This window comes from Puntigrus tetrazona, chromosome 12, assembly GCF_018831695.1.
Source record: "Puntigrus tetrazona isolate hp1 chromosome 12, ASM1883169v1, whole genome shotgun sequence".
NCBI lineage: Eukaryota > Metazoa > Chordata > Actinopteri > Cypriniformes > Cyprinidae > Puntigrus > Puntigrus tetrazona.
The window spans coordinates 4,806,833-4,830,366 of NC_056710.1; the positions used below are offsets into that span (position 1 = coordinate 4,806,833).

At 34.6% G+C, this 23,534-nt stretch overlaps 1 protein-coding gene across 1 annotated transcript in view; it reads left to right on the forward strand.

Annotated features, from left to right (window-relative positions):
• LOC122355776 (glutamate receptor ionotropic, delta-1-like) overlaps positions 1-20,751 on the forward strand; it is a 125,800-nt gene extending 105,049 nt beyond the window's left edge. The window contains exons 4-6 of the mRNA XM_043254334.1: positions 11,230-11,283; positions 17,524-17,697; positions 20,497-20,751. Coding sequence (XP_043110269.1) covers positions 11,230-11,283; positions 17,524-17,697; positions 20,497-20,751 — 483 coding nt within the window. The remainder of the gene's footprint in view (positions 1-11,229; positions 11,284-17,523; positions 17,698-20,496) is intronic.
• Positions 20,752-23,534: the final 2,783 nt, after the last annotated feature.

Sequence of the window (23,534 nt, forward strand, 5' to 3'; positions counted from 1 at the left end):
TGGAGAAGTAAGTGATCTGAAATATAAGCTTTAATCATGTTTTCCTGCACCCACGTAATTCAAGCCATTCAGCCTGCATCCTGTACACACAGAGAAGACAAAAGCTATCATAAAACAATTATTTGTGAATAAAATTAAAGGGGTGAATCTCATTAAGAAATGTTTGAATCAAATTTGCCATGCCAAAGTCAACTTATATTATGTTATATTATATAAGAAAAATAAATAGATTCTTTTTATCATAATAATTAATACATTCTATTTATTATAATAAATCATACATCAACACCAGCGTTTTTTTCTTTTCTATTAAAGTAATGGGAATTGGGATACAAATAAAGAAAAGATCGATGGTCCTAAAATATACTTAATTTTATTTCATGCTAAATATTTCTTTTTTCTTTCTTTTAATTTTGGGCTGGCCCAGACCTGATTTTGACAGTTTTCAGGAAATTCACCCAAAAGCTCCTTTTTTTCTCTCTTTCCTTCTACATTTGTATTCCATTGAGCACTGCGAAATGACAAGCAGTGCATGTTTGAATTAAGAGTGTAGCTGTCAAACAAGATGAAGATAACAGTGACAAGTAGTGTGGGTTTGATATCCAGCAGCGTGCCTCCTGAGGGGTCTGGACCTCAGAACGATGATGTGTTTATTTCGTCTAATATAGATACAGGCAAGTGCACAAAGCGGCTCTCTGCAGAGAGTCTTAACACTGCCCACAAACGCGTTTTGTTTTCCACGTTGGCTCCGTCAAGCAATAAGCAATTCAAGATTAGCTCACCCCTAGCCTCTTTCCCAGCAGGTCTGACCCAAACCTGCTCTGAGCTGCTCCCTAATCTATCATTAAAGCCAGATCACAGTATCATTTGGTATTCCTCAGCATCTGTGAGCTTTCTGTAGGGTTTTCTTCACCTTAGTTCAATTGCATGTTACCCAGAAAGTCAGATGTCAGACTGACCTGGCTCACTGAGGAGAAGCTGTATTTCTCATCTAAAATGTACAGCTTGGGTAAAACCCTGATGTTGATGGTCAGTATTAGATGTTTAACTAACTATAAATAGCGTCTTTATGTCAGCTATCATTCTTTATTAGCAGACTGTCTGCTTAATGTCTGCAAACACTTTATTTTGAGGTCCCCCAGCAGACATATTCTACTACTGTCAAGTTATTCTACTAACCTAACAGGCTAATAATACTCTACATGTAGTGGCAAACTGGTTAGTTGATGTAGTTACTTTTGGAATGTCTAAAGTAAGAAAGTATAACCAGAACTTTCAGTCAGAACTTTATTTTGACCCCTAACACTGGCAACCAATTTCTTTCTTAAAACTGCAGTTCTTTATTAAAACTGCAGCTACCGGGTAAACCTTATCAGTGTACCGTAGTGATTCAGGACAAGCCTAAAACACAGTTTAGAAAATGGATTTATGGTTTACCTTCTTGTTATATAAATTCTGTACATTTTGAGCACATAAAAAATACACACTTCAGCTGACAAACACTCAGTAAATGCAACTATTTTTTCAGGTTACAGTACTTTTTTGAAAGTTTGTTGTTTTATATTAAGGTTGTTTTATATTAAATTGTAATACTTGTATTAAGCAAGTAAGCATTACTTTTCCCAAAAGGTGCAGAAAAAATGTGGTTAATGTTACATTAAAATATTAGCAGAAAAATGTTTCTTGACCATGCACTATGTCAGAATAATAGAATGATTTGTTAAGCTTCATGTGACGGAGATGGAATAAACAGCTGCTAGAAATCACAAATTACATTAAAATAGTTATTGTAATAATATTTTAAAATGTTACTGTTTTTGCTGTATTTTGAATTAAATAAATGCAGTCTTATAAAAATCATTAAAACCCCAACTTTAAATGGTAATATATATGTGGATATATATACTTTTTCACCTTTATTTAGCACAATGAGAGGGCATACAGGAAACCATAGCAGCAGAGAGATGGGAATTGAACCGGGAAAAAGCCTAGAGCAGAGATTTAACTCAGGTTGCCAGAAATACAACCATGCCATATATCAGAGCACTGATATCAGAGCACCTACACAGCTATTTCTCTGATACTTTCTACTTTTTAAGCTATTGTAACGCAACCAATATAGGCACACCACTGATGACACATCTGTTCAACTAATGAGTATTTACAACAATTACATATCGAAAGAACAGAAACAATGGGCCTAATGACAATAAGCGTATATATATATATATATATATATATATATATATATATATATATATATATATATATATATATATATATATATATATAGTACACACACCAATATGCCAATAATATATTTATTGAAATAACCTGTTTTACCAGTTTAAATGAAAGCCATGTATTGCAAAAAGAATAGGCTATTCTCTTTATTATGTAAGCTATGATGTTAAAGCATTAAAAACTCAAAGTATTTAAAAATGTTAGAGGAAGACAAGTACAGACTCATTTTCTCATGTTTGCACTTTCTACAGCTGTACTGTTTTTGTGCTGCATGAGATAACACATTTTTAGAATGTCTTTGGTCAAGAAAGCACCAGAGTGTACACTGCATTTCCTCATATTTTACACCCCAAAAAAAAAACATTTTCTCTGGTTGGATGCGTAAGGAAGGATATGCTCTTATTCCCTAATCACATAAAGTAAAATGGTTTAACATGTTTCCATGGCCACACATATTTATGTGTATAATGTTTTAATTTTATTTCTGATTAGCTGTGATTTGTGATTAGTTATTGCATTTTGCCAGGGGTTACAAATTATTGATCCCTACAACAAGAGGTCTTTTCTGGACAGTGATATCAAATAAGGAAGCCACTGTTTCTAGCCCCTCGTTAAACAAGATTTTTAGTGGAAATCTCTATTTATGGACACAAAAGCCTGTCCTTTTAGATAATTCATAGCATCCTTATCGCTAATAATTCTCTCCAGTAGCTTAATGGAGGTCTCCACGGTGATATGAACCATCGTGAGTCCTTCAGCTGTCAGATACAACGTGATGATGATGATGAATCTATGTCCTACAAACCAATTCATACACAAATGTGCTCTCTGTACACTTCGGAAGAGAATTTTTATCAATGTGAATTATTCTGTTGCCATCCAAGAATGATGGCTTATACCTGGATGAACACTCTTCTATCTGCATACTGTAATTGAGGTCAGTCCCTATCTCTCTTCCAGTTTCTCATTTGTAATCTCTCTCTTTGTTTTTTTTTTTTGTTTTGTTTTTCCCCCTCCCACTGTTCACTTCTTGGCAATCGTTTTAATGCATCAGTTGTGGCTGTTCAGTGAGCGCCAATTTATTGAGTGTTAACTCACTCTCCTGTGTTGTTTCTCTTCTCTTTTGCATTTTAGGCATCCCCTTCCATAAGATCTGTTTTGTTGTTTATAAAATGCCATGGCTGGTAACTTTCCAATCAAAACTTGAAGGGATTCCAGGGGGAGTCCGTCCTATCCTTGCCCTCTTTTGAACGCCATCCACAGCGGAGCATGCATTAAGTGTTGGAAGGGGAAAATAATGGATTGCGACAACCCAATAAATCTCTTATAGATGGAGTGGAAATAAGCTTGTTTTGGAAAGATAAGCCACAGGTATATCACAAAATATCATTCTAAATTCAGTTGTATAAGTTTATTCCTGTATGGAATGACAGTCCTTAAGATAACTGCGTGTTATTGCAGACAGAGAAAAGTTGATTACTAGAAGCCATAAACCAAAAGTGATTACTCCAGGGAACTCTGCTCATCCAAACCCAATCCAGAAGTTGTGGCAAAGCATCAGTGGAACATTTTTAGAAGATGCATTCACACTTATCCTTATCAGAGCTATTTATGTCTTAACCCTTAAATGCATAAATGTTTCGCCAATCATCAATCATATTGTGACCCATATATCCAGCACCGATGGATCTCTAACTGCTGCGATAGCAAAAATGTATCTTGATAACAATTGCAGAAGATTAAAATAAAGCATATTTCCCTTTTGAAACTTAAAAGGGTTCAGTTTGAGCAGATGATTTTACCATCACTGCCATGGTCAGACATACTTTCAACATCTGGCTCATATTGATGATCCCAACAATATTCTCAAAACAACTGTTTTGAATGATTTCGTGTTCAATTTTTTGAACACTCACTGCTTATTCACCACATACAACATAAAATGGCAGTGACACTTTCATTATGTATAGCAATTGCTCTGCAGTAAAGTAATTCAAAACTGTCCTTGTTTTTTGTTTTGCTGATTATATTCCTTTGTTTTACGCCTGCAGTAATTATGAGTCAAACATCACGTCATATTTGTGTATCAAACAGTGGCACCTTGAGGGAAAAAGATGCATTGCTCGTATTGAGCTATCAAATCTAAATATCTACCTGGTCTTATAGCATAAACATGCCTGGGGTCACTATTATGACACTATTATGACTTCAAAACAATATTAATATGCTGGTAGATTTGAAAACTGCTGCTTCTAAATGTTAGCATCGCACACATCCAGCTTAATTTCTATGGCTTTTCATAGACAGTTGGTTTGTTTGGTAGCTCACGCAGTACAGAGGTGTACTTGAGAAGCAAGGAGCTCCAGTTTTAATCCCAGGTAACTTCAGTTCAACAAAGTAGATAAAATCTGCACATAAGGAAGCTGAAATGGGACAGTTACACAAATAAGTGCATTTTTATATCAGTTTGCATTTGTTGACAGTATCAGGTAGGTTTAGAGTTGGGTTTGGTGTAGGGCATAGGCTATTTCCAACACGATAAAGCATTAACTTTTAGTGACAGTCCACAGATATTTGAATTCCTGAAGCAACATATTAAAAGTGTGCCAGGATTCACATATTGAACTCATATTTTAGTGCCACTCAGTAGACATTTTTTTTAACTGCAGTAATATGTACATATTGGTATGTATTTCACGTCTAGCTAAATAAAAGCCACCAGGTACATTTATGCAATGAGACCATGCAGGTTTCTAAATATAGTTGCGCAGAAAAAAAAAAAAAAACAATTTTCACACCTCTAGTCTCTAGCAACCCTATACACTTAAAAAATGAAAACGGAAAACAGGCTTTCTGTTATATTTTACTATTGTTTATAATAAATAGATTGAGGAATACTAAGACAGTTGATACCTAACTTTAAAAAATAAAGGTACTGTACCGGGTTGCTAGACTCGAGGTGTACATTTGTGATAAATAAATGTTTACATTTCCAAGTTACCATTTATGGAAGGGATGAAGGATAAAAGGATAAAAACCTTTTTTTCATTGAAAAAATAAAATTTTAAGGGAAAAAATGTTAAGAATTTGCAAGGTATATACAGTTTAGAAATAAAAATATTATCTTTCACTTGCCATTTCTTTATTTACAAGACATTTGTTCAAAAAATACCATACCAGTTTTGTTACAGGATATATATAGACAGACAGAGCTTTACATCCTACACGCGCACAGAGATTCATTAGAATGGGCCTATGTTAGCAATGTTCTTTGTTTCAATTTCATTGTTTGTTCCCACAATGGTTAGGGTCTGAAAAAGGCTGTCTAGTATTGGACTCCACAGTATGGTGTGTGAATGACATCTAGAGGTGAAGGGCTTTCTGTTTATATGCATGTGTGCATTATCTTGATTTGTGCCGTAGGAATCATTGACGTCCAGCTATGGGTATGATTTTTCCCTTCTCAAACACAAACAGCAGGCTTATCATAAACATATAATTTCATTGCTGTCACTCCTGACCACCTTCATTGTCCCTTCTATAAAACACAATACACCACAAAGCATGCAGGTGTCTGAGGGAGGGATAGGCTTACAAGCGTTAATTCCACAGTGACAGAAAACAAAGATAGAATGAGCTATATGATTAATGGATGACAAAATATCACAGATTGGATATTTATGTTTAAATGACAGGGCCAAGAAATGTTGGCACCATTTTCACTATTGCCTTTCTAGATCTGTGGAAGCGAAATATTGCTAAAACACTTTACACATTTATAATTGATATGGTTTTTGATCATTTCATCATAATTCTGTTGAAATGTAAATCTGTGAGGTGATGACAATGATAAGTGAATGTGGATGTGTGTTTGTGTGTACCTGGATTCCTTGTGTAGACCAAATGTCCCTAAAGGATAGTAATACTGGTCATTCCTGACCTTGTGGAGATGTGGTTGAAGGGTAGGTTTAGGGTAAGGGAGTAGATAATACAGTCTGTTCGGTATTATGTCTAAGAAATGTACCCATAAAACACGGAAATTGTTGTTTGTGTGTGTCTTTGTGTGTATTTCAAGAGTGCTTCACATGTTACTGTGAAGATGTCTATATGTATATTGCAATACACAACCTCAAGCTTTACATGCTTCACATTTAATGATACATAATAGAAATAATTTAAACCCTACAAACCTCCATCTAGCTAGAAGAATAAAGGACCTTCAGAAACTGAAGAGGTGTCGGGTAGCTTGTTGAACTCAAAAAGACTTTGTTGGTCTGAAGAGTGTTTGAAGGAGCCTACGGGGGTGTAAAATCACCATATAAATGTGTAAGGATGTCTAGAAGTCTTACCATCCAACACACTTTCTTTCAATCGTGTTACACTAAGGACTTGTACAGCATAGCTATGGCAGTGTATTTTTGCAAGTGAATCTTACATTGATTTTGTCTATAGAGAACCTGATTTTTAAAGGTATAATAAACCATCCCCCTATGCCTCAAAATTGCAAAAATGTACATTTAAATAAAATTAATTGCAGTTTCCTACCCTTTTTATGAGTACAGAGGCAGACTATTACTACTTCTTTGCACAATACTATGTCATGACCTTTTACTTTTACCAGAGAGCATTATTTGAAAACTAGTACAAGTATGAATTTCTTACTTTGTCAACTTGCATAATTACTCACAGTATAGTATAGCATAGCATAGTATAGCATAGTATAGAATAATAAATAACTAAATAATATAGTACAGTATAGTATAATACAGTATAGTATAATATAATAAATGTTGAAATACTGACAAACTGCTAATAAAAGTTTCAGAGATGGTAGGTTTGGTTCATGACTGTTTTAAAAATAGGAAAAATATTATCGGATTCAAGCTTATATCGCAGTCTACTGCAAGTCCAGGACATTGTCAAATAAGCTAGAAGCTGTCTATGTGTGTCACGGGTTCTGAAACCTGAAAGAATACTGTTTTTGTGTAGTCAAAGTAGTTTCATTCAAAACAGTTAATTTAGTTTCAATGCATTCATTTGCCCTTGTAGGGAAAGTGAAAAAAAAGCTGTTTTGTTTTATTGATGTTGCAACAATCCTCCAGTGGCCTTTTCAGAAACACTGGAAGCATCAGCAAAGTATTTAGCTTGTATGTTGTCAACAGAAATGCATCCCAATAAAAAGCCTTTTTTGAGGTAGATAGCTCAACAGCTCAAGTGTTTAAGCTTAAATTGACCAAAATGCTGAAACAAAACCTATTGTCGATTTTTTTTCTCAAATATTGTTCTCATACACTAGTAAAGCAAATCAAATTAAAATAATAAACTAAATGTGATATTGGGTTGTTCAGATTGTCAAAGTTTTATTAATAATTCCAAATGTCTGCACAAGTTTTACGTCCTGTCTATTGTCACATTGTCACTCAAAATGGATCAGAGGGCTTGTTTTACATTAGATTAATAGTCCTAGTCCTGTTTTTTTTTTTTTTTTTTTAATTAAACTAAAACATGGAAGTCCTCCTCCATATTTCACTGTCAAATGCATTTTTAATACTTGCTTGACATTTGAGCAGAAGGTCAGGCTCATTATGTCACCCTGTAATGAACAGAAATTGAAGGACATGGAGAGAATAGTGGTGGCCAAAAGATCACATTTTCTCTAGTCTTTAAACAAGACCTTAGGCATCATTGTGGATTAGTGTACATTAAGATGACATGAAAATAATGCTAATGTTTTTGCAAATCAGATTGACCGACTAGTTTTTATAATGTAGTATTAGTATATAAATGTTACATAAATTAGGAATGTCCTAGTTAAAGGGAATACTATAGTGAATATATTATTTTGAAGAAACTTATTTAAAAATATTTGCGCTATACTACACTGTTGTTTTAAGTGCTTCTATAGAGTAATACTCACCTTCATGCTTATATCATATAAACATTTTATACGTTTATTATTTTAACTATTACTTAAAGGTGTCATGCGATGCAATTTCAAATTTTCCTTTCTCTTTTGAGTGTTTCAAGCTGTTGCAAGTGCATAGATAAGATCCCTAAAGTTGATTCCATTAAAGTTTAAAATCAAAGAGACATCTTTATGATATTTATGACTTGTCCACATCTCCCTAAAATATGTATATGAATACAGGTAGTGTGAATACAATTTAGACAGCTACAATAGTAGTTGTAACTGTCACAAGACCTATACTGTACCAGCATAAGTTTCTCACTTCAGCGCCATTCATAAATCCTCTCCTGTGGCCTCATAGTAAAGTAAGTATGTTAAGCATGTTTACTATATTAAGAATGTACTAAAACACGACTACAGCAAACACGCAAATTCTAGCACACTGTTAGCAGCATCCACTCATGTTAGCAGCATTATAGCTATGCCTAGCAACATGCTAGAATGTTAACAACATGCTAACAATGACCCAGAACATGGTAAAGCAACATGCTGACGCATTCTAACAACGTGCTAACAATACCTCTGAGGATGTGAAATCATACCTTTAGCTAGTTAACAATGACTACGAATATGCTAAACACACCTGGCAACACACTAAAATGTTAATAAATGCTAGCAACTTGCTAAAACATACTAAAGCCAAAAACTTCTCAGGCAGGGATTGTGTACGAAGGTACATTCTAAAACTAAATATTGAGAGGCATCTAAGGCTGCATAACAGTGTAATGGCAAAGAGGGCTTCATTTGGGCCGGACCAACACCTCAGAAATCCAAACCGTTACCTCATTTTGGCGGATCCCCATCCTCAAGCGACAATGAAAAACACTGATCGATCTATAGTGTGCATATGAAAAATATTCTATTGTAAGCATGCTTACTGCACATCTACATTTGATATAGAGAGATTTGCGAACAGCCCCGTCTGCTCTGCTCTCACAAAGCTTAACGCATAGATACTTTTTCAACTTAGGACCCTGCATTTAATCCATCAATTACTGATGAAAAAATTGCCTTGCGGCACTACTGGAAACAACACAAGACTCAGCAACTGAAAGCGGCTTGACTGTGTTCAGTGTCCCGCAGCAGAGAGAGAGAGTTCTTCATTCAAATACACGTAATAATAATAATTACGATGAATGTGTTGGCTGAAAACAATAGAGATATTTTTGAATCAATTATTAATAATACTAATATTTACTAATCATTAGTCCATGTCGCAAAGAAGAATTTCCTGGCTCTGCATCTCCTCATAGATGTACCTTTAGAAAGAAAACATCTTTGCAGATTATAATTATAAGTTTTTTTTTTTTTTGTTTTTTTATTTTGTTGTCATTTCAATATATATATATATTTTTCTATTAGTTTCTGTTCATTTTGTAAAGTGCTCCTGTTTAAGATGAGAAGGTAGAAAGGGTGCCATGTTTGTTTCTTAATTTTATAAAATCACGTTTTGTTGATAGTCAGTGCATACAAATAAAAGTTGACCCTTTACAGTTTCAAACACTATTCGATCACTGATCTAACTGCCGAGTATTACTTAGTGTTTACCACTGTTTGTCTGTTTTGTATTATCTTTGTATTGTACCTGGACTCTTGCTTGTCATTGGATTACCCCTCCTGTCTCACCCTTTTGATATCGTATGCTGATCACAGACCCACGCTTGCACTAGGATTATTCTTGTGTCTTGCCCTCTGCATATCTCTTTGCTGATGTTCGACCCTGCCTGTCTTGACCATGCCTTTTAATAATGGATCTTCTTGTCTCTGACTCGTCTGTTAGAATTGAAACTTCCAATTTATGATGCAATATGTATAATAATGTTTTATAATCACTTTAAATCCCGGGTAATCCCAGATCATCACGCATCAAAATTTTCTGTTTCATTATTTTACAGCTTAAATTTAGTTTTGCTATATTGTCGTGTTGCGCACATTGCACTTTAAGTCTACATGGTTTTGCATATTTTGCCCGAATTTTTCCTTAAATTCATTATGCTTTCAGAAAGCGCTAAACCATGCTAAAGACAATGAACGTACTTTGTTGATAAACACTCTCTACCTGGCGTCACTTTGTTTCTTAGCTGAAGATGATATTTGACAGGCTGCCTGTTTCATGGCGACTTTAATTGAAAGTAATATATTCTGTCCTGTCATACATGCTAAATACACAAAGAAAGAATGTGATAAAGACAAGACAGCTGTCTGCATTTTAAAGTCAGATTGAAGCAACAGAACAGCCTGCATTGGAAGAAGCACAATGCTTTACATAAACGCCGTCAAAACATTAGTGTATATTCATATGCTCTACAAGACAAAAAGCAGTGCAACATTTTAATTGGATAATTACAGTCATTGCAAAGCAGTGCTATATTGATAGTCTTCAGAGTTTAATAACAGTTTGTCCTCCTAACCCCCTGACATAAAACGGTCTAACGACAGCATTTATCTAAAGTTAGCTTTTATGAGTATAACACATTGATAAATGTTGTATCACACTAAATTAAGTCATGCTATTCTGCAGTTTGTTGGTATGATGAATTAAACATTAAAGCACTAAATGTTTAATTAATATCAAATAATTAAATAAGCCATTCATGAACATCCCGTAATAGGTTCTCTTCGGGTTATTAAGAAGATGAAAGCAACTTTTGGGAATTTTTTTTGTCCTATCTCTGTGTGTGTTAGGTGTGCGGTGTGTGTGTGGTGGGACAGGGGGTGTTTATGGGGACACATATTTGTTTAATGATATGGGTATGACAGAGATAGTACAAACTGAAGGTGGTTTACAGTATGAGTATACACTGCCAACTAATAGATCGACTAAATATATTTTTTTTTATTTTAAAGATGAAGCGTTACTAGATACTAGGTCTGGTATTGCTTATTATGTACATCCAGCAGATATAGATACTTTTGTCTCTCATCTTTATTCAAGCCGTCTCTTTAATGTCAGGCATCTAATTTACTCCTGCCACAAAAAGCTTACATTGATTTATTTTATATTTGTGTCTCTATAGGCTGTGGAAACTAACCTGGCCTCTAAAGACAGTCACTGGGTGTTTGTGAATGAGGTAAGTAAAAATCTTATTTATGCTCATCTGCTTTCTTCTATTAATTGCACTCTCTTTCAGGCTTAATTTTTTATGTCATTTGTGTTTGCATGCAGTGATAGATTATTTCTGCTTGTGGCAGCCTGAAATTGACTACAATATGCAAACATTCAGTGGGAATTATGCAAATCAAGCACCCACAAAAATCTGTGTCAAACTAAATTTGCATGAAACAATTCCCAATCTCTACAGTTGGTTCTGAGTAGGTTGTAACAGTTTCAACAGATGCAAGTTTTACTCTTACTGGGTTCTGGCAGGCTTAATACTTGTTAGTACTTGACACCTCTCAACAGCTTAACAAGACAAAAGGAAAGGAAAATAAGAAAAATAAACTTTTCCATATCATTGTGCATTATATAAGCAATAAACATAGAACGAGTCAATCCATAAATTAGTGAAGTGGTATTGGATAAATCCCAATAATCCATAGCTACACAAAAAAATAAAAATAAAATTGTCACTAGTCTTGATCCCACAAAAGCAGAAAAAGTAATCCATATGTGATCCTAGAAGGAGTACGTAACAGCATAATTCACTGGGAATCATATAAAATGATGTAAAAGAAAAAAAAAGTGTCAAAAATGGCCCCTCTGCACTGTATGTGATCAAGTTATTTTATTGTACCTAATAAAAGTACTTCCTGCTGAAATGAAACAAACATCATGGCCCATTTTAATAAAAAATCCCTGTCTTGAGAAAGTGTCAAGAAAATGTAAGAACAACGAGCATTTAAATAAATTGAATAGACAAAGCTTTGTATACATATTTAGTTCCCCATATTTAATTTGAATATTTGTCATGATTACAGTACTAAACTCATTTTTATGTATTTTTTATGTACTCAATTTACTCATAATTCATGATTGTGTTCTATTATCTCGCAGAGCTTAAGGAATAGCAAAGATGCCTAAAATGTATCATCTTAAACATGGCATTATTAACCAAATAACACCATGAAAATCAGTAAACAAGCAAACAAACAAACAAACACCAGTCCACCTATCCCTCATTAACAAATAGACACATATATGATTAATTAACATAAAAATATATATTAAACATAAAACAGTCATCAACTATTTTTAAAGTTCCAAAATTGAGACATAAAACTGTTTCAACTTATTAAATCTCAAAAAATGCTGTTGTCCAGGTGACACGACAACATAAAAGAGCATAGCCATTCATTAAATTTGTTGAGGTAAGCAAAATTTTGTCATGTATGGTAAGAGAAAACTACATTATAACAGTTTTATTAAAATAATATATCCATTTTAGAGTGTGTATTTTTGTGATTGTCAAAAAGCAGTAATCCTCAGTAACATGGCATCAGTACGTCAGATTTGTATTTATTTAATGAATGCTATCATGTTTTCATGAATCTGAAGTAAATTAAGGTGTTTGTTTATTGTAGGATATAGTTAATTGTATAATCATTATATAGTCATTAAAGCAATATCATGAATAACGGACCTAAAGGCAAATGCCTAGACATAAAGGCAAACTTACAAAATATTGTAGGAAGAGGTTAGTATGCCTTAGAAATGGTGGTGGATCAAATCTGCATAATAATGATGATGAAATGATGCAATTTTATTCAGCCTACTGAGGAAACGCCGGTTTAAAATGCTATGTCCGTAATGACATAAACAGAGGCTTGTAACACAGCAATTCTCCCCACGTATTGTAGCCATGATAGCCAGCACATAAACATCCGACAACCATCTTTGATTCATCTTTAAAGCAAATTACACAAAAGCAGATGGTGTTTAATCGATCAAATGTGATTGAAATTTCAGTAAGTCAATCTGTGAGTTGTGGAAGGCCCAGATTTTGTTTAAGTTAATTGTGAAGGATGAAGCTTTCCAGTTAAACATGCTGTGAAGCACCACATGTTGCTGTTAAATATTACCATCTCCTCCTGCTGACTACACAATGCATAGATGTGATTGAATTTGTATAGGAGACACTAGGTAGTATTGTCTACTTCTTCTCCATTGCCACTCATCTGACAAACAGCTTGAGACTAAAACTTCAAATGATTAATTTCCTTATAAATAGTATCTTCTATTGCTTTGCAATTATACTAGTTGACCTTAAAAAGAGAAAACAGAGCTATTCTAAGAAAATATGTGCGTCGATCACATCTCAGAAATCATACAGTACATGAAGTGTTTTTTCTATTTTTGTTTGAGCCAAGAACAAAATCTATCGTGGTCTTCCTAAAAAACGAACATGTATCTGTCTAAAGGGGACGTAGTTTTCCTCATTAGCTGAACAGTAGTAAATTTTGCACTGAATATGGTGTTTTAATGATATGCTAGTTAATGCCTTAATAACTTAGTTTTTGCTTATTTATGAAATAAATAAATAAATAGTCATCAATAACTGCAGTATAAATGCAGATATAATCCCCTTTGCCTATTAAAGGAAAATCTCATCATTAATCACTTACCTCCATGCCATTCTCCGTTCCTCTTCTGAACATAATTTATATATTATTGATGAAATACTTTTTGAGAATGCTTTTTGTACAGAAAAAAAAAAATAACGAATAGCACATTATAATTCATCACTCTGATATTGTCCAAAATGGCCCCTACGCTGAACCAGAGGAGACAAATTGTTCAATAAATGCGTGTTGCTTTTTTGTTTGCGTAAAAAAGTACTCTCGTGATAGGTCTCTGTCATTTGTGTTTTTATTGTTTCCTTTTGAGTTAAAGAACTTGTTTCCACCTGGTCATTTCATGCATTTTCATTGATCGGATATCTATCTGAGTTAAAACCTTTCCATTCCATTATGGCCACATAAATGTGTCGTCACAAAATGGATATAAATCCAATCTCAAATTCCCATGCTATATTTAATTTAATTTACACATTTAGCAAACGCTTTTATCCAAAGTGACTTACATTGCATTCAAGTTACAGTTTTACATTTTATCCGCTCTTTTCCTGGTAATCAAACCCATGATCTTTGCATTGCTCGCGCCACACTCTACTATTTGAGCTACAGGAAAGCATCAGATCAAAGACTTGATTTCAAGATCAAAGAATGCAATAGGAGAGCGCACGGCATGAGCACTGGAAAGATAAGTTTGTCTCACTATCTTTAATATAGATAATTATGCATTGACCGTCTGCGTCTTTCAGTTTCTTTCGTGGCAGTTTGCGCATCGGCTTGCTGAAGAGATGCTCATTCACTCGTCTCACATGTTTATTATTTTTACATTTCTGGAGTGACAAACGTGGTTTCAACAACCAGATGCATTTTCACTTGTCCAGTTTTGTCTGAAATGCGGCCCAGACCACCTCCTGAAGTGGTTTGCGATCAGGTTTATATCTGTCTTAAATGCATTTTGGAGGACATTTACACCTGGGGCCTCATTTATAAAAGGTGCGTACGCACGGATGTGATTGTAGAGTATGCATAAGCTTAAATACACCCCAATGCTAGTATTTATAAAAGCCGTCATTGGAGTGGAAAAGTGCTTAGTGTCACATCAGGGTCTGAGCAGACGTACGCACTTTTTATTGAGTATTACAGGTTTTTGAAAATGTAAGCTTTTCTTGCAGCTCGCTGCTGTAAATTATGATGATTGGGCATATTTTATGTGTTAATGGTATTAATTAGGAGTCGTTAACAAGCAGACAGCTGAAACCATTCATTTGCTCGCAAGTTCAAGGTCATTTGCAATTCATAGATTTTACCTCTGAAAGAGAGGCGTACGCGTGCTGACTCAATTCAACCCCATTCGGTCTGACTGGATTCCCTTGATTATTGAAAAGAACTGGGGCCTCATTTATAAAATTTCATACTAAAAGCCATATTTCATATTAAAAGTGTACACACTCTCAAAAGCTAGATTTTCGTATGCACAAAACTCAACCAAAACCAAAAATCCCTTTATAAATCCTAGTTAGGGGAAGATTGTGTCTACGTGCAAATCCACCCGACTCCATCCCATAATAAACAAATATGGAGCTTACAACACCTAGTTTTATTATGCATAACCTCATCTGCATTTCCATGCATATTCCCAGCCATGTGATACTGTTTAACATCATTGAAGGTATAAGATATTAAGGAAATATGAAATATGGACTATAAATGCCAGTTGTGCCATACATTCAATTTTATTGCCAAAACCCATATCCCATATATATAATTTCCCATATATATAATTTCATATAATTTTGATTTAACTTCTGTGTAATAATTTTATATAATGTCAGAGTTTAATATTTAATGTAAATGTGTACTGTATATCGACATGAAAACGGAGCTCAAAATCTATTTTTTTCTACTTAATTTATTTATATCCCTCCAGGAAACAGTTTGTACACATGATTCAGAGTTCGCAAATGTTCAATTTCAAACAAAGGTAAATCCCACCTTTTGTGTAGGAAGTGGCGTGCGCATCTTTTTAGCCCTATTTTGTGCATACGCAATGGTTATAAATAAGGATGCTGTTGAAAGCAGCGGGGTTCCCTGCATCAAGAAAAATCACAAGGGGTATCCGGTGTGCTAAAACATGACCAAACATCTATATATGACTAGTTGGGAGTGAGAACTTGTTTGCAGAAGGTACTGCTTTTTCCCCAGATGTTTGAAACAGCAGACTGTGCAATTACAAGGAGCATCGCAAAACCCATCAGTGCAGGGAGAACACTAGTAGGCTTTTAGCGTAAACTTATATCCTTTGAACCAAGAGTCACAGGGGGAATATAAGAGGACATACATTGGAATGGGAAAAGGATGTTAGATTTTAAGGTCTCTTTTTGTGCTAACTTTTTCTTCTTTTGCAGGAAATATAGTGTTATCTCTCACCCAATTCCATCTACACAGACATTTTCCTATTTATACAGTGATAATTAAAATTTCCAATCAGTAAGTTTTCTCTCGGAACAGAACACAAAAAGACTGCTGACAAATCCAGTTTTAACCAGCTTGGCCCAGTTTACCCAACGTTAGGTTACACTGATCCAGCGCTGGGTAGGTATGTGAGGGTTTCATAATGTGTATATGTAAACTGCCCAGCATCTAGGTAAATAATACCCTTTTATAAATAAATAAATTACAGGATAAATTGATACAACAAGCTGAACCCAGAATTTGGGTAAAAACTAATAATAAGAAAAACTACTCAGCACCTGGGTAAAAATATTTAAAAATAACCCAATAAAATGGCCCATGCTGAACCCAGAATTTGAGTAAAAACTAAATAACCCAGAATTTTTAGAGTGTACCTGTAGAAAGTTTTCAGGCTGGACTATAAATAATGGCTGAACAACATCTTGATGATAAATATTTTAGCAACAGAGCTGTTTAGCCTAATTTATTTACACAGTATCTGCCATCTTGACTTTGCAGTGATCACTGTAAATGCAAAAGCTAAAACAGGACAAACAATACTATATTGTCCCATGGAAAATTTGCTATCTGCCGCTGTAACTTATTACAAGAATTCTACAGTAATATTTTTTTAATTATTATCATTTTTTGCTCATACAATTTCACATTTTGTCAGTTTGTTTCTACTGCTAATATTTTTGTTGTTGGTCAACCCTGCCTGTATTTCTGATATTTTCTTTAGTATAACAGTTTTGTGGTACTGCCTCTGAGTTGAAGTGTACAACATTGTTAACTATTATGTATAATGTTGTGAATTCTTCTCAAACAATACCTTTGTCTCAAATTTCTACACTCAGAAGATGTTAAAGGAGAGATGTTGAATCTAAATTTTTTTCCATGAATTTGTTCTCTTATTGAAAACCATTTCTATCGCTTTAATTGTTCTAACAGTATTTTTAAATAACCCAATTTGCTGTACTAATACACAGCTACACCCAGCCCAAGCCTTCCCAATACTGCTTCAAAATTGCTTGTATATTGATTGTTTCATATTCTTCTCTGAGTACCTTTCCTCAATGTCCTCTGGCCTTTTAAAAGACCAATAGCATTTCACATGTGAAGCATATTTGAGTTTTGATCTAGTTTTTCACAGAGTTTTGTGTTAGCATGTTATGTGTTCCCTAATTAAAAGCATTAGAGTACCACTTCATTGTTATTTATAACAACGTAGATTATTCTCCAGCGTGAGCAATATTGCACAGATGGCATGTGACATCGCTCTATATTAGCATGTGATTTAACTGTTTTATAAAGAAGTATGATTGTATTTTGTTTCTGTGTGAGTTTAGGAGATCAGTGATACTGAGATTATGGAGCTAGCCCACAGTTCCTTGGGAAGGATGACGGTCGTCAGGCAGATTTTCCCTCTGTGGAAGGACAGCAGTGTGAGCTGTATGAGGAACAACCACCGCATCTCCTCATTGCTCTGTGACCCTCAGGAGGGCTACCTGCAGTCGCTGGAGGTCAGTAACCATAGAAACAATAGAAACGGCATCATCATCATCATCATCATCATAAGGTTTATGATACTTTATAGAAGATCAAATCCATATGCAGTCTCAAACCAACCTCTAGAGATATATGGATATAACCACCTTTTAGAGACATAGGGACACAGACTCTCAGCTGCTTTATTCATTTTTATGTGAGGTTTTATCTTTTTTTTTTTTTTTTTTTTGGTTTTAGGTAAAAGTGTTAGTGTGGAAATGTATTTTTATGCATTCTCTGTGATGCTACTATTTATTAAACGCATATTACAGTCCAACGTATGATCACCAAGGCTGCATTTATTTAGTAAAAACACAGTAAAAAAGGTAAAATTATTCAATTTACCATTGATGTACCTTGAGACTGATGATAATAACAATGCATGTCAGTTGAGTAATCTAATGCCAATCTGTTCTCACTCTCAAAACATTAAAATTCACTGCATGCATCTAAACAGATACCAAAAGTGCCTAATAATACCTGTTTACCAACACTGCTGGCAAGACCATTATTTTCAATAAAAGGGTTGCTGTCAATTTACTCATAAAAAGATCATTGGTATTATATTCTCTCTTTCTCTCTCTCGCTCTCAAAATATCTTTATAATTTAAGGTTCACGCTTGTGTTTATTTCTAAAGAAGGATGTATTATTTAGTAATCATGCATTTAATCACACATTAATTCAGCAGGAGACTACATTAAAGTCATAATACTTTATTGGTGGCTCTACTTACAAAACTCCAGAAAGATGCCTATCCAGTTAACATCCTTTGTTACCAATTTATAAATCAAAAATTAATTAGATTATCCATTACTAAAGACTTATTTTCATGCTGTTGATTGTACATTACTATTTTTATTCTTATGATCTCGAACACTTTTAGTGCATTTGAAAACAAATGCCATCACATTACCTGCTTCATATGTTGTTTTGGATGTAGTAAACTTGCTTAGTAGATAAATGGTACAGCAGTATATTTGTATATTACATGTAGATATTAGAGCAAATGCATTTTTTCTTTCAAATCTGTTTTTGTTGACACTTAAGTTAGGTATAGGGTAGGTGGTTTGGAAGTCAGGGAATTTTTGGTTTAGCTATAAATGACCAGCCTTTCTGGTCTAAGTTGTGCAAAAGTTAGGTTTTGGATACTAGTTATGCTGATTTCCCTAGACTCCTTACCAAACTTCTTAACTAGGTTAAAGATCTAGCAGTCAGCATCACCAGACATAGCATGGTTATCTATCTGAACTACTTTTTAATCCAACATAACTAAGTCAATGGAAAGTCCTTTTGGTCTGAAATCTATTTTATTTGTGTTTTCGTAACAATTGAAACCTAGATTTAATTTCAATTTGCGATTACCTTTTATTATACAGTTATCCACAAATCTAGTTATTGTGCCCAAGTGTTTTGCTGTGACGTCCACAAATCTGCTTGAACCCGCATGAACACTAGTTTCATAGTAGGGGACAGATGGCTGAGCTTTGCACATCCTCTGGGGGCTTACGCCTCAATTATTCATAAAAATGAGGTTAAATGTTCTTTGATGTTTAATCACCTTGACAAGCAAACCACTAGTTCACAGCAGTGACAAACCTGTCAGCTTTTCGTCTGAAAATCTGCACTGTCAACACAAGCATCCACTTTTGTGTGCCTTTCCCTGTCACTCAAGAAACAAGCAATCACTCGAGTCACCCACATAGCTTTTGCTAATACCACCAACGTGCTTTAGCTGATGGTCAGTTCCACTAAAGTGTGACAAATGTCTTCCTGTATGGACCTGTCAGCTCAACTAGCGTGCCCGTCATTCAGTGATCAGGAAGCAGTTGTCTGTGTAGTAGGGACAGGTACTATGTTTTATACATCAGCTGGAATGATAACTGACACCTAGCAGGTTGTAACACTCAGCAAATGTCATACTTGGATTAGAAATAGCCATGAAAGTTTGATTTGAATCCGGTGGGTCATGGACAGATGACACTTCCTGATGCACATTCAGCAGACAGTGTGCTGGATACATCGTTGGAGCGTACAGCTCATAACTTGAATTACATTTTGAAGGTCATTTCTGAATATGTATATCATTTTAGACAAATGATGTCTTGCATATTTATTTTTGATTAAAAAAAAATCTAAAAAAAATGTAAAAATATAATTTCACAAACATCTTTTGTTGATCCTGGATCAAAATTGTCATCCAAAAATATAGACTTACACCTAAACCTAACTCTGCCCGTAATCTATTCCTAAAATGAGAGGGTAATCATAGCTTATTATTAAGTAGAAGCGCCTAACCCTGATTGAAAGTCTAAAACTGACATTTCTTGTAGGTTATCCCTCAGTTCTAATTGGTTAACTGAAATGTTGATCCAGGATCAACAGGGATGTTGATCCAGAAACATCTTGTACATGAAAAAAAAAATCTATTTGACTGACGCCTCCCTGAAAAACCTGTTGCAGGTTTAACATACTAGTGCTTAATGGGCAGACGAATCAAAATGACAAAAATTGACTATTTATATGTTATATTTCAAATTCTTTTAGGTTTTCACATAATTTCCAGAATTTATGTTGTAATTCTATGAATACAACATTGATATTCAAGACTTGTAATGCAAATTCACTTTTATTAAAGTATTTATTATAATTAAATAATTGATTATTAAGTATTTTATGTGAATTTTCGACAGTTTCAGCTAAATAAAAAACATTATTTTGGCTTTTAAAAAAATATTTTAATACATGACTATATTTTTTTTCTTTTTGATTTCAGGTGTCCAATTTGTACCTTTATGATAGTGTGTTGATGCTGGCTAATGCATTCTACCGGAAATTAGAAGATCGGAAGTGGCACAGTATGGCCAGCCTCAACTGCATCAGGAAGTCAACCAAGCCCTGGAACGGAGGCTGGTCCATGCTGGAAACGATCAAAAGGTACGATGTGTTTGATGTTAAGAATTTTTCAGAGCTGTCTGTCAAACTGATGGGGAGGGGCAGGCGGGGTGTCACATCTAGCATGCAAGACTAGAAGTGGCAAGATGGAGAGTAGTTGAATAAAAGCAACTGTGACAAGATGATAGTTTCCTTTGCTTTACATCAGGTCCCAGACATATGGCTTTTTGAAATGCAAATTGCTTTCATCTAGGTTGTTTTGCTGCCTTCCTCTCACTGCTGCAATTGCATTTCTCTTGAACACCAGCACAGCGGTCAAGCTGAGATAGCTGCTGGTTGCCCTCACACAGAGCTCTCTAGGGGCCACTGAAAGCTGTGCAATAGTTGGTGCGGTGGCGCAGTAGCTGATGTGTCATCTTACGAGCTCGTGTCTCCGTGAGCTCTCAGGGCAGCAAGCCGTCTAGTGTGTGTTCCTCAATTTCACGGCCTTTAACGTTATATGAGCCACACAGAACTGCAGAAAGCCTCTGTCGGCCCTGAGAGAGAACACTCCACTGATAGATATGTCTCTGAACCTTCCGCGCCTCTCTACAGTAAGATCATTGCTTGATCTGAAGTCAAAGCTGTAAGCCTTTCATGGTTGATGCTTTTTAAGTTTTGAGCTACTCACACCACTCTAGAATAGTAAGGAAAACATGGCAACACTTCGATTGTAGGGACCAGTTAACTAGTTGCTTATTAGCATTATTAACATATTAGCTGTTTATTACTAATATAAAGTAGAAATTTTTCATGGCCATAATCTACATCCTTAATCCTTCCCAATACCTAAACTTAAAGGAATTAGGAGTTTATTGAAGCAAAAGTCGTTAAAATAAAGTGACCTTAGACCTTAAAATAAAGTGACTGAAAACATTAATATTTATTTTAAATAACTTTTTTTGTTTAACAGTGTTGTTTAAGAAGTATTTATTTAAGGTTTTTTTTGTTGTTTTTAATTTAAATTTGCTGCAAAGGCCATATTTTTCTGATCTCATGTTATCTCATGTTTATCATGTTTTTTTTTTTTTCAATAAACATTTTTAATAGCTTTATATAAGCTTTATAAGCTGTAATAAACCTGCTTGTTAAATAGATATTTGTAACCAGTTTATCATTTGCTGAATAATCCATGCCAATCAGGACTATGATAATATTATGATTATTTCACATAATTTTGTAATTAGTTATTCATTTCGATTAATAGAATCTACATAAAATGCATATATGTTTTTTATATTACATTGTGTAAAACTTCATGGTTGGTGAACTCTGACCTTTGAATTTGTATGATGAAAAGACAAGTACTTTGTGGCCAAAGTAAGATTAATATTTCACAAGGTCAGCCCTTTTCTGAATTTAAATAAATAAATACCTACATACAAAGAGCAGTGACATCTCTATACTGTTTGTCATGACGTCCTAAAAATGTTGTATGCCTAATTTTGCAAGTCTAATTTTGTAAGTCTAGTTTGCCTGAGAAGTTAATGAACATTATTCCATTACACTACTTCTTGAATCTTCTCTTTCTCTCCCCAAATCCTTAGTCTCCCCTCCTGTCTGTTTCTATAGAGGTGCTTTACCTCAGGTTTTGTATTCCTTGTGATTATTTACTGTGTGAAGAAAAAACAACATGCAAGATATATGTTTTAGATGTCAAAATGACAGAAAGCCATTGATTATGAATTACACATCACTATCTTTAAAACCCACGAAGTGAAAAAAAATCAATGCAGCCCCATTAACGTCAATAATGTTTTTGTTGTTTAGCACTTAAACCCATTCTCTTCCAAGGTGTCTTGTCACATCAATAAAAAGAAAAATGTCGTCATGGTCATGGAATTACTGTATATGTGGTATAGTTTTGCCATTGTGAAATCATGTGTTGAGGTATGAATCTGAGAAGTGGTGTGATAACTGGTGTGACCAGTGTCAAATAAGGTTGCACACTGAAACCAATTCAAGAAAAAAGAGTTTTTTGTTTAAATCATACTAATAAATCATTTAGAGAATTATGAAATAAAAATTATTATCTGACTAACATACTGACCTTTTTTATATAATTTTTAAACACCGAACATACAGCTACTTCTAAAAACTAGAACTTGTCTTAAATGTGTGACCACATACAAAATGCAGCACAGATTGAGAAAATAGTGATAATGCTAACTAAGCCAAGCCTGTCTCTCAGTGTCTTCAGGCCATATGGCCATTCTTATTGTCAAGGTTTGAAATTGTAATTGGTAAAATTCAATGTATAAAGGGTAGAGCACACTGCACTTTGATCTGGCTCAGTTCTTTTTACTGTGTCACTTTATTGTGTATTGATTCAGACAGTTTTGTTCCCACAGGGCCGTATAACTGGTCTCACCGGAATTATGGACTTCATGGACAATGGATCAAATTCCCATGTTCAGTTTGAGATTTTGGGGACCAGCTTCAGCGAAACGTTTGGAAAAGACATAAAGCGAGTAAGTTCAATAGCTCAGGTAAATGTTTAGTACCTGGTGTAAAAGCTGTCTTATTTTTTCCATAGTCACCTTTGGTAAAAACAAACACACAAACAAAAAAAAATGTAAAATTAAGTTCTCTGTTGGCAAGTAATCTACTTTTTTGAAAGACTTGCCAATGAGAACAGCTTGACTTGATGTCATCTGTGCAGATTGTATACCCAGACTGCCATTTTGACACTTCACCCCTGTGTCAAACAGCCGAGAGGCAAGAGTAAACAGCAGTGAGAGTCATGCTTTTTGGCAGGCTTGACAAACCAAACGTGCTTTAATGTGAACTTTATGTCCTGTGCATTTTATGTCATGTTCCCTACACCCTGTTTATTCAAATCCAAACAGTATATACTAGAAGAGTTTATTTAGCCTATAG